The 11,369-nt window shown below is 48.5% G+C and overlaps 1 protein-coding gene and 1 pseudogene across 1 annotated transcript in view; one reads left to right on the top strand and one right to left on the bottom strand.

Moving 5' to 3' along the window:
- The window catches only part of NAV2 (neuron navigator 2), a 270,778-nt gene that overhangs the window by 31,723 nt on the left and 227,686 nt on the right, over nucleotides 1-11,369 (top strand). Inside the window, 1 exon segment of the mRNA XM_077761085.1 lies at nucleotides 1,988-2,060. Coding sequence (XP_077617211.1) covers nucleotides 1,988-2,060 — 73 coding nt within the window.
- On the bottom strand, nucleotides 2,624-5,507 carry LOC144229076 (small ribosomal subunit protein uS8 pseudogene; annotated as a pseudogene).

The raw sequence follows: 11,369 nt of genomic DNA, 5'->3' as shown, positions 1-11,369 counted from the left end.
GTGTCTGGGTGGGGGCAACAAATCATTTTGTGTGGTTTTGGTAGATTACCTTTGTATGTAATTGCAGAAGTAAGGACCCATGATAATTTTTAGCAAAAGCAGGATTTTGTAATGGGGAAAGAGCATTTAAAGCTAGAATTCTCATTAGTTACAAATGTAAGCAGATGGCTTCAGAACATCTTCCCCAGGGCCCTCCCGGCCATTTTCTTCCTTCTTTCCCCTTTCCCTTCCCTCTAAGATGGTAGCACCTGGGTGTCGCTGCCCATCACTCTGCTGTGGAAAGAAGGAAGGGTTAAAAGCAATCTTGTTTTCACTCCCCTTTATAAGAAATGGCTTTCTGCAGTGGCGGCAGGTCTCGCTCACAGCATCAGCATTGACTTAGTTTGCAGGAAATTGCATTTTGCCCCTTTGCCTAGAGATAAAACAAACAAAAAACCAGCACCTCCCAGATGAGGATCTTTGAGGGTGAGCTGGAGGCTGGGAGAGTTGGGAACCTGTGCTAAAAACTGCAAGGATGGGGGTGTGTGGACGATTCAGTCTGTTAAGCATCTGATTCTTGATTTTGTCTCAGGCGGTGATCTCCTGGTTCGTGAGATCGAGCTCCACGCTAACACCGTGGAGCCTGCTTGGCATTTTCTCTCTCCTCCTCTGTCTCTGACTCTCCCCTGCCTGCACTCTCTCTCAAATAAATAAACTTAAAAAAAAAAAAAAAAAAAAGTAAGGATCTAGCAATCTCAGGTTCAGGGTGGACTGGAGTCTTGTAAAGGCAGTGCAGTTTTATTCAGGTGGTCCATGGCTTAATGAAGTGTTCGGAAGCGCTGCAGACTAGGAACAGAGAAGGAAGATGTCAGACGTGCATTTCGAGAAGACTGCCTTGGAGCCATACTCTACTCAAATGTGATCTCTTACGCTGCAGACGCGTAGCTCTGTGCCTTGTGAAGTAGCCTTCGGAATACCGCTTGGGGAGGGGGAGGGGGAGGGGGATTGGTCACATGTACATTTTGAAATATGGTCATTTATTTGAGATCCACCCAATGGGTTAAACACCTACTTGAGTCCATAAGAATGCTTGAGTCCATAAGAACCTAGGAAGGTGGGGGGGAGGGGGGAGCGGTGAGGGCATCTCCAACTGTGGAATGCAAACTGTACGTAGTTCAAAGATCCTTCTGCCAAGTCAAAAGCAGTTTCTTTTATTTATGGTCACCATTGATGTTAATCGAGCCTAAACATTTTCCTGTCGACTAAAAAATCATTAGCCCTGACAACTGAAGTCAAATCAGACCTTTGGGAATAGCCTAATTGTTCTTTCCTGAGGGCTGGACATTAGCTTGCCCTTGGCCGTGGCATTAGCCCTGGCAGGCCTGGGAGGCCTCCCAGACTCTGGCAGGTGGGTTCCTTCTTGTCACAGAAAACACAGAGGACAGAGGGGCTCATTGAGGTCACAGCTCCCTTGTCATCTGCAGTGCCTGCCGTCCTGAGAATTTTGTGAGTAAACGTGGCCCAGAGCCCTGTCGAAACTCGTGTTCACTGTTTTCCTGTTTGACGGCGTGCCACCTCCGTGCTGGAAATTCTTCCCAGCTGCTGGTAGACGGGTGGGTCCAGTATCCCCCATGGTCCCCGCCTCCATTTTTCTGGCAGCTGCTCAAATTTTCAGGATAGCTGTAGTGACAGTGGCGAACATAGGAACTCTCATTCCACTCTGGTTATTTTTGGCAGTCCTGAGCAAGCCAGGGCCTCGACTTCTGGAGCTGTGTGGTTGGAATATTGGGTAACTTTTTCCTGTGCAAGTACAGACAGAGAGTCCTGACCTGCACCCATCCATCCATCCATCCATCTGCCGTTTCCGAGTCGTTTTTGCTTGTTGAGAATCTTCGCAAATGCACAGTGAACCCTCTGTCTGACATAGCTCTCTGTTCCAGATGAAGGATGGCTCTGGAGAAGGCTGAACATTGATTGAGTGTATATCTTCTTTTTTTTTTTTCCCTAGATTGAAAACATAGACGCCTGCTTGAATTTCCTGGCAGCTAAGGGAATAAACATCCAGGGGCTGTCTGCAGAAGGTGAGTCAGAGCACTGCTTCTAAAGCTGCCTTCTCATCATTTGAAATGCCCACCTGTTACTTACTGAGGACTTGAATACAGCTCAGCGCAGGGGTGCTGGTGGGCTTTTCTGCCTTTGTTTTCCTACTGCTTTTAAAGCAGCCCCAGGCTTGTCTAGACCAGAGGATGCCAGCTTTTTGACACCCAGTGAATCACTCCAGGAACATAGATTCGACCATGTGGGGACTGGAGACAAAGCTGCTTCTCTAGAGAAGGGCTTTGTCAAACAATGCTGATTTGATTCACCCAGCTAACAATTCAGTTAATTATCAAGCCAGGCCTTATCTGGGGGAGAGAGAACACTTAGCCACAGCACATATTTAAACTGTACAGTTCCCAGGGAAAAACGCCTAATCCTTATCTCTGACTTTTATGAGAAGAAGCAGCACTATTTTCCTAGCTAAAAAAAAAAAATGAAAAACACGTGATATATTAATGAGATGCTACATTTTGACATCCCGATTAGTTTTTAATTAACTCCAATTGGGTGGCTAATTAGCACATTAGCCTGCGCTGGTGGTTTGCTATTCAATTAGGTATTGGTCTGGAGATGGCTGGTCCGAATGCTCAGCCGCCTCGGGCAGCGTCTTGCCCTGGAATTTTCTGCGCTCTCCTGTTTGTAAATACCAGCAGCTGCTGGCTCCGAAGCCGCCACAGGGCCCGGCATCCTCCCAAACTCATTAGGCTGCACCTGCCTCCAGGTTTCCCAGAACAGGTAAAGCAGTTTGGGCTTCACAGGACACACACCGCCTCTCCCTAGCAAGGTTGCTCGTTGGAAAGATGCCGGGTAGCAACGACTCCAGTGGTCAGGTTGGGGAGGGGTGGGGGCAGTGAGGAAGGAAGCAGCCCAGGGGAGCAGGTAAGTTTGCCAAAGTGACCTGTTTGGGGCCCGTCCCTTGCCTTTGCGCTGCTCTGCAGTGAAAGCTTGGTGGTCCCGGATGGTTGAACTATAGTCTCTTCCAGTACTGGGGCCAGGTGGCTACTGTGGGTGCCTTGTGGGCTTGTCGCTTCTGAACGTGAACTCACATATGCTAGGCCTACCCCGAGTCAGGGATGGACACACTGATTCCAGAGGTCTCCATTGCTGCTCTTGGGTGCTCAGCCCTAATCCTGGCTTTGGGGGCGTGGGGGTGGGGCACTTGGAGGATTCCTTTAGCCCAGGGGGATGGGCACTCTTGTGGGGATGAGAGCTGAGCTAAATGCCTCTAGGCTATGGAACTCACATTGCTGGGGTGTGGGGGTGTTGGTGTGGTGTTTCCGTGGATGAATAGAGAGATGCAAATTGCCATTCCGAGGAATATCACTTCCTTCTGGTACAGATTTTTGTGCTAGCTGGTGGGTGGCTGGCACACACTCTGGAAGTAGTTGGACCCCAAGCCTCTGCCCACCGGTAGAGCATCAGCAGGGAGTTTCACAGAGTCCTGCTCGGCAGAAAGGGCTCTGGAGGGTGTGGACTCTATAGGTCAGTTTCATCTCCTATGGCCTGGAGGTGACAGCCAGCCACTCTGCCATCTATCTACACATTGCTGCCTCATTTGTCCTTCTGCACCATCGTTTTCATACCTTCAGGCATAGATTATCTACTTAACAAATACTTGTTGAATAAGCGAGTACCACCTGTGCTTACAACGCGCGCTTTTCGATGCACAGCTCCCGCATTCACAACAGAACTGGGTAACCTTGGGAAAACCTTGGCCTAAAGAGGTTGTGAGTGACATCCTCATGGCTTGTGGCTAGTGAGCGGCAGAGCCCGGGTTTGAGCCCAGGTCTGTGCGATTACAGAGCTCACGTTCATGGTGTCCTTTGAGACAGCAGATGGGCTACGTCTAGGCATGTCACGTACAGGTGAGAGAAATCAGAAAAGATTTGTTGGCTGGAGTATCAGAAGATGTTGTGCAGCCCGCAGCGGCATATCATACAGAAGGGAGTTCTGCCCCAGCCCTGTCCAGGTTAGGTGTGACCCTTGGGGTCTCTGAGCCTAGAAGAGCGCAGTCATAACTGGTGTGTTGAGGTCTCAGTCATTGGGGCCCCACGTGAAGTAGGGTCGTGGTGTTTCCGTAACTGCCCCCGGTTGTGTGATGTTGAAACCCACACCTTTCCTGCTGTCGAGACTGACTTGCTGATGTCTTGGCTGGAATACATAGCTCGTCAGTCATGGTTAGTTATTAGAACAGTTTTTTATGCCCGTGCTTATGACCGTCTTGTTTGTTTTTAAACTTTAATTTCAAACTCTCCTCAAAGCTCTTTTTCACCCTTGTGCCCCAGGGCAAGTAGGTTTAGAAGACTGAAGAGTGATGAGGGACTAACGACTTCTTTGTCTCCCAGTCTTCCTTTGCCTGAGCCTCCCCGACTAGGGCAGAGAGAGCAGGCAGAATTCTGGTGAAGTTGCTGCCATTTTCTTGGGTGGCCATAATTGCCACTGACCCCACATGGGTGTCTCTGACCATGGACTTGCTCCCTGCTGCTCCCAGGACATTGGTGGCCTTTCATGAGATTTGTCCAGCAATTCTGGCTCACTTTCAATGGGTAGCATTTATATCCCATCCCCCTGATTCAGGCTCCTCATTGCCCCCATCTAAGGAGGTCCTATATTATCTACTGTAAAACCGGCAGGAAGGTGTGGACACTGTTTTCCGCTTGACAGTAGGTAGAACCACCTGGAAGCCCCCTCCATACAATTTCTCTCCAACTCTTTTATCGCCAACTTAGGTGGCCAGGAGGCAGATCTGCCAAGTCTGTGCTGAGTAGATGTCCAGTTGGGGACAGGAGTACCAGCACCTGACTGGGAGTGATTTTCTTCATGCCTCCTTTGTCTTCAAGGAGCACAGGGACCCCACCTTCTTGTTCTTTGGTAAGGGGAGGAAATAACCAGTCTCTGTGATCAGCAGTCATTACCACCCTCCCCCACTCTGTGATACTTTCTCATCTAGATCTTGTGTTTCTCGTTTTTATTGTGTGTGTGTGTGTGTGTGTGTGTGTGTGTGTTTGTCCATTGAGGCATTTTATTTGCACATATGTATTACGTCTGTAGAAAAAGAATCCTAGGATTTTCCCCCCTGTGTGTTTTCATCTTGCTTCTTTGTGGTCCATGATGTCAGCTGCAGTTGTCAGTAGAATGAAACCAAACAGGGTGGGATGAAAGCAGATAATTCTGCCATTTTTCTAGATCTTGAAGTTGTACATCAAGTTCGGGGCTGATCACTCCATACTTGTTTAACCTGCGTGTGAGGCTCACAACCATTTCCCCAGTTCTGTGATCATCCGGGATTTCACATTGGCCAATGGAACTGTGCTTGTCAACGGAATGATGACTCTGGAGCATGGCCCAGTAAGAACCTGGCATTTGCCTCTCTTTTCAGCATTTTTAATGGTCTTGAGAGCATTTGCCAGGACATGGATGCATACCATATGGTGGCACGGAAAGATGACAGAGTCCTCGAGATCTTCTTACACTGACTCTCGGGGTCGGGGGATGATGGTGGTGTTGGGTGGTAAAGACTGATTCCGGACCTGTGTGGTCATGTGAGAAGGTAACGGGCCCTGACTTCTGTCAACTCCTTGAACTTCTGAAGCAAGGGTACTTAGAGACTTTTATCCTCAAATGGGCCTTATTCACAATTTGAGGGTTACAAGAAACCTCACTTGATGTACTGTTAGATTGTAGGAGTAGAAGCCTTTGTGGAGAACCCACCATATATCAGTCACTGAGCTAAGTGCTGTGTACGTGTTTTATATCTTTTTAACCCCCTCGGCAACTTTTTATTTTTTTTTTTAACGTTTTTTTTTTTTTTATTTATTTCTAGGAGAAAGAGAGAGAGAGAGACAGCGTGAGCAGGGGAGGGTCAGAGAGAGAGGGAGTCACAGACTGAAACAGGCTCCAGGCTCTGAGCTGGCAGTCAGCACAGAGCCCGACGCGGGGCTCGAACCTACGATCCGTGAGATCATGACCTAAGCGAAAGTCGGACGCTCAACCGACTAAGCCACCCAGGCGCCCCCCTCGGCAACTTTTTAAAATCAGTATTCATACGGATGAGGAAACTAAGGCCCAGAGAGCTTACGTTCCACATGGACAGAGGGAGGCAGGGCCCACAGGTCAGCGGTGCCTAAGCTACTCACATCTGCTTGAGAGACCTGCTATTTTCTACTGCTCCCCACTGCCCACACTGCTAACCACCTGCCTAATTAACTAGAAGAGCATTATAGTGTCCAAAGAAGCAATGTAGTTTTAATGCTTTTGGTTTTCCTTTTGAAGACGATTGAGTGCCCTGAGGCTCCTCCTCTGATGAAAAACATCAGCGCTTGGAAAGCCCCATAGGTTCTTCCCCACCCTTTTCCAGTGACTAAAGCAGGTTTGGAAGCCCAGGAGTGTGTATGCACCTGTCCGTGAAACATTGAAGCAGGTCGTGCCCTGCCGCGACCTGCCTGTTAGAGGCCCACAGAGAGCTTTGTCTGGAGTGGAGGCTGCAGAGCCAGGTGAGCCCCATGGACACGCTGCTGGTTTGGGGCACTTCCCCTGGACTAGGCCTTCCCACCCCCTCTGTGTTCCAGAAGGTTGGACCCATCCACTTGCTCTTGGAAGCTTGTTGGAATCCTGTGAGCTTGGGCTTTGCCCTAAGCTGGGTGGTTTTTAAGATCCCTGAACCCCTCCCTGACACATGCTCCACCTGTCACGACCATCTGTAAACCTGTCCCGTGAGGAAGGATGGCCTTTATCCTTGGGAGTTTTGAGAACACCTGGCCCAGAGCCCATCTTCCCATAACAGAGAAGGTCTGGGGGTGAGGCACATCCGATTTAGTTTGGCAGACACCTGCTGGGCACATCCTGTGTGCCAGGCATAGTATCAGTCGTGCAAATGAACTTCAATATCAGTAGGAGAGCTGTGCTAGTGGTATGTACTAGAGCTGAGCGGTACATACTCGGTGGGGCCCAAAGAAAGACAGTGATTAGCTCTCTGAGGAGGTCGGGGGGCTTTGTAGACACAGTGGCATTTCCCCTGGGCTTTACAGGATAAACAGGCATTCACCAGACAGGAAAGGAAGGTAAAGGGAAACCGAGACAGAAGACGAAGCATGAGTGATATGACGGGAGCAAAGACTAGCTCTTTATCAACCTTGCGGAGTGGACAGACAGACAGAAGGATGCTTCCAGGCACCTCCAGGAAGGAGCGCACACTTTCGGAGTGAAATCGTTTGCCGACTTGATGAGCTCAGACCCGGTTTGGCCAGAATCCTAGATGCTGAGCTGGTCCCCCTTTTATTCTGAGCCAGAGAGCAGAAGGGCTTTCTGGACTGTTAGGAGAAAAGCAGCAGGTGGATTCTTTCCGTTTCCTCCTACCCACATCACCTGTTTGGCAGTGACTGGGACTGATTCTGTCACTCAGCCCCTCGTCCCTCTTCACGAAGCCTTTAACGGGCTTCGTGAGCAGTACACAGGGGGCTGCAGGAATGGGGTAGGGAGTTATGTGGTGAATGTCAGTTATGCAGATGGGCCATTCAGAGGAATAGACCACAGGATCCACGGTCCCGACTCAGCCGGGTGAGCCTGACAGTGCTGTGGTTTAAGGGATCTGGATAGGACTTCTGACTCTGCGGTCTGGTCCAAGGTAGCCCTCCCTTTGGCTCCCAATCAATCCCTTCTTCCCTACAAAGCAGATTTCTTTGTATTAGATTATTCCAGTGTTTGTGCCTTTGTAAACCAGGCCTGAGATTTCTCCAAAATAATGTTGCAAGCAAAGAACTCTGTTTTTCCTACCCTTCATGTCTAACATCTCACACAACATCAGTTATGTTATCCACACAACAGTGGAGCTTTATACCAGCCAGGGGGAGCAAAGAAATCAGCTAGCACCCAAGGGAATGAAGAATCAAGGCAATACTGACTTCTAATGGAAATTGAAAATGGTCTGTGGTTCGTTCATTAGACATGGGCGTGGCCACAAGCAGAGAAACGCAGTCAGGATTCTCATGCAGGTTTAGATACTGGCTAGCTAGTGTCCATTCTAGTGAGGTCTATGGTTTTCTTTTTCTTCCTTTGTTCCTTTCTCTAGAAATCAAGAGAGTAAGGATAGTTGATCAGGCACAAAATGATACCCTTTTTCCAAACCTTGGGAAATGTCAGGAGGGAAACATTTTTGTGGGCTGATGGGTTTTGTTGTTAGATGCCAGTGCCGCCGGCTCACCAGCCCCGTGGAACACAGGCACATGCCACTTGGAAATGTGGAAAGGATGCAATTCTAGCTATTTTGGATACTGTCTGTTATAGACCACCCATGGCATAAACCATGTGGCTTCCGACCCCAAACAGAGCATTTCTCACTCTCCAGTTTTTGTGCTCTGAGAAGAAAATTACAGTCCAGACATCCACTGACTGGTGAATGGATAAACAGGACGGGGTATGTCCATACGATAGGGTGTTCCTCAGCATTACAGAGACAAGCTAATGAGAACTGCTCCAACATGGACTCACTTAAAAACATACTAAGTGAAAGAAGCCACATGCAAAAGGCTACCTATTACATGGCTCCATTTATAGGAAGTGTCCAGGAGAGACCAACCCTGTAGAAACAGAAAGCAGATTCCATGTCGCCCAGGAATGGGTTTGGGAATTTGATTGCTGACAGAGCATGAGTACCATTCTCAGGGTGATGCAAGTAGTCTAAGGTTAGAATTTACAGAACTTACTGAAAATCACTGTACACTTAGTTTTATGGATGTAAATCACACTTCAGTAAAGCTATTTAAAAAAGAACCAGAAGCTCATCATCGACTTTTGTCTAATATGAGATTATTCATGATTAATTTCCTTCTCAATGCCTGTCACTGCGGCATAAAGAGGGGAGGAGCAGGAAGAACACGCAGCTTCGTAGGCTTCCTTCAGGTGCAGAGCCCGGTGGTAAGTTCCGAGGAGGCTATAGATAGAGTGGCCATATTTTCTGAATCAAAAGGGGAAGTAGAGGCAGGCAGTGTCCTGGGTGCCTTGCACTCATTTCCCCATTTAATGTTCACTTAATTCTCCTAACAGGCCTGTGTAAAAGGTGCACTGGGGCATATGCCCACTTTAAACATGAAGAGTGAGGCTCAGAGAGGTTGAGTCTTCTGAAAACTCAGTCTACATGAACCATAGAGATTCAAACCCAGGTCTTTCTGGCTCCAGAAATCAGTGACTTTGTGATAAAAATGTTCCCTCGTAAGAAGTGTATCTGTGGGAGAACTGTGCTCTTTGACAGAATGTTTGAGGGAATAGCGCTGAGCTATGAAGAGGAAGTGACTTCCCAGCCACAGTGGGTAGAGAATATGACAGAGTCGTCTCCATTTGCCCTGGGTTGGGCTGGTCTGTTATGAGGCGCTTAGGTGGACGTGCCTGCCTCTTGCAAGGAACAAACCACCGGCCCCTGGCTGTGCTGAATTTTTAGTTCCTCCCTTCTTTGTTTTTTCTTCCATGGGTAAAAAAAAAAAAAAAAATGCACTGTGGAATGTTTGGCACATTCCATAATAGACCACTTACAGAAGAATAAGGAATACTTAGATGCCCACCAGCTAGCTTAATAAATAAAACATTAGCTGGTGTACTTTTAAATTTACCGCATATGATGGGGATACAAGTAAGCCAAGTTACACAGTGTTAAGAGACCGGGCTTTGAGCTGGAAAACCCCAGATTCAAATCCCAGATCCCAGCTCCAACATTTATTGCCTTGGAGAGGTCATAAGGTTTTATGAGCCTCTGTTTCTCTTTAAAAGGGGAACAATAATATTCACTTCCCAGGTTGTAGGGATTGAATGAGCTCATGCACAAAACAGCTTAACTTGATATGTACTAATTACTGGTAGTCCTTGGTATTACAAACCAGATAACCTGACAGTCACAAACGGCACTAAAAGCAAATCTTACACAGATTCACCAATCCCCGTGATTAGCTCTACCTTCTCCCTCCCTTGAATTTGATTTTGAGGGGGAAATTATTTCCCAAGTTCCTTAACAGGTGCTACCCTGCATGCCAGCTTTTGATTCTGTCCCTAACTCCCATCAGTGCCCAGCGGGGTGACCATGGGCCATGGGTGTGTCACTTCACCCTCTGGAGCCAATTGACTCCTCCCATCCAAACCTCACATTCTGTAACCCTGATGTATCTGTAGAAACATTTAGAAGCAGAAACCGAGCAAGCCACAAGGGTGTGTGTGCTACTGTTTTGGTCTCCTTAGGATGGAGAAGCAAGTAGCACAGAAGGGTTATAGCTGAAGTGGCTCCAGAAATCTGAGGGCTCCCTCAGATCTGTGGGGCTATCTCTGCTCCCCACATTGCACACAACGGTTTATAAGCATCCTCCTTCGCCAGGTCGGTCCTGGCTTACACCTGCGCTGGCACCATTAAAAGCTCCCCCCTTTCACTACCAAAAAGTATCATGGTGTGCATGGTAAGTCATCAGATGACCGTAGTAAAAACAAATACCATGTCTAAGGCATGAACCTGGACCTGCATGGGAATCTCCCATAGGATTCTGGGGGCTACAGTTATTCGTAACCAAGAGCAGTGAAGGGCTTCACTGCTCATGGCTTGCTTTCGGGATTTGCAGAGCACCCTTGTGTGATGGGGCCAGCTGTGTCCATATCGCCAGGGAGGCCCAGAGATTACGTGACTTGCCCGGAGTTGTGCGGCTAGTCCATACTGGAGTCCTGACTGGACCCCGTGTCCCTATCGTCAGTTGTAATCTCCGTTTCTTCAGAGCCTGGCAGTCATTCATCCTGGGCTTCTCATCACGCCCAGGGCACTGGCAGGCTTGCAAGGAATGGGGCTTGTTTCTGAAAGGACCCCATTCATACCCTGTGTCCCACAGCTGCTCCTGGAGGAAACTCGTGTTCCTTTACCAGCGGTCTCTTCCCAGCCCTGGGCTAACCTGGACGTGTGCATTCTCCAAACAGGAGATACTCTCCTTCCTCCGCCCCCCTGGCCAGTTCGGAGAAGGAAATTGAGCCTCAGGTTGACACAAAGCAGAGGGAACCCCCAAGATTCCTTCTTCCTGCCCCTCAGGCTGGGTGGCCCTATTACCTCACCCTCAGGATCAAGTCAGACCACAGCCATTGCATCTGTTGTTAAAAGAACAGAAAAGGAGGGATTCCCCAAGGGGAAACACCCTTGATCCATAGCTTCTGCCTGTGAATAAATATTTTATTCCTTCTCTGCAGCTTTTTATGCATGCCTTGAGGCAAATCCATTTTAACATCTAAAACTTCCTGTCTGGAATAAAAATGTTCTCATCCCCACTCTGCTCTCG

Source organism: Crocuta crocuta, unplaced genomic scaffold (assembly GCF_008692635.1).
Source record: "Crocuta crocuta isolate KB4526 unplaced genomic scaffold, BGI_CrCroc_1.0 scaffold233, whole genome shotgun sequence".
Taxonomy (NCBI): domain Eukaryota; kingdom Metazoa; phylum Chordata; class Mammalia; order Carnivora; family Hyaenidae; genus Crocuta; species Crocuta crocuta.
Note: the sequence above shows the minus strand (reverse complement) of the source record. Positions and strands in the feature narration are given on the sequence as shown.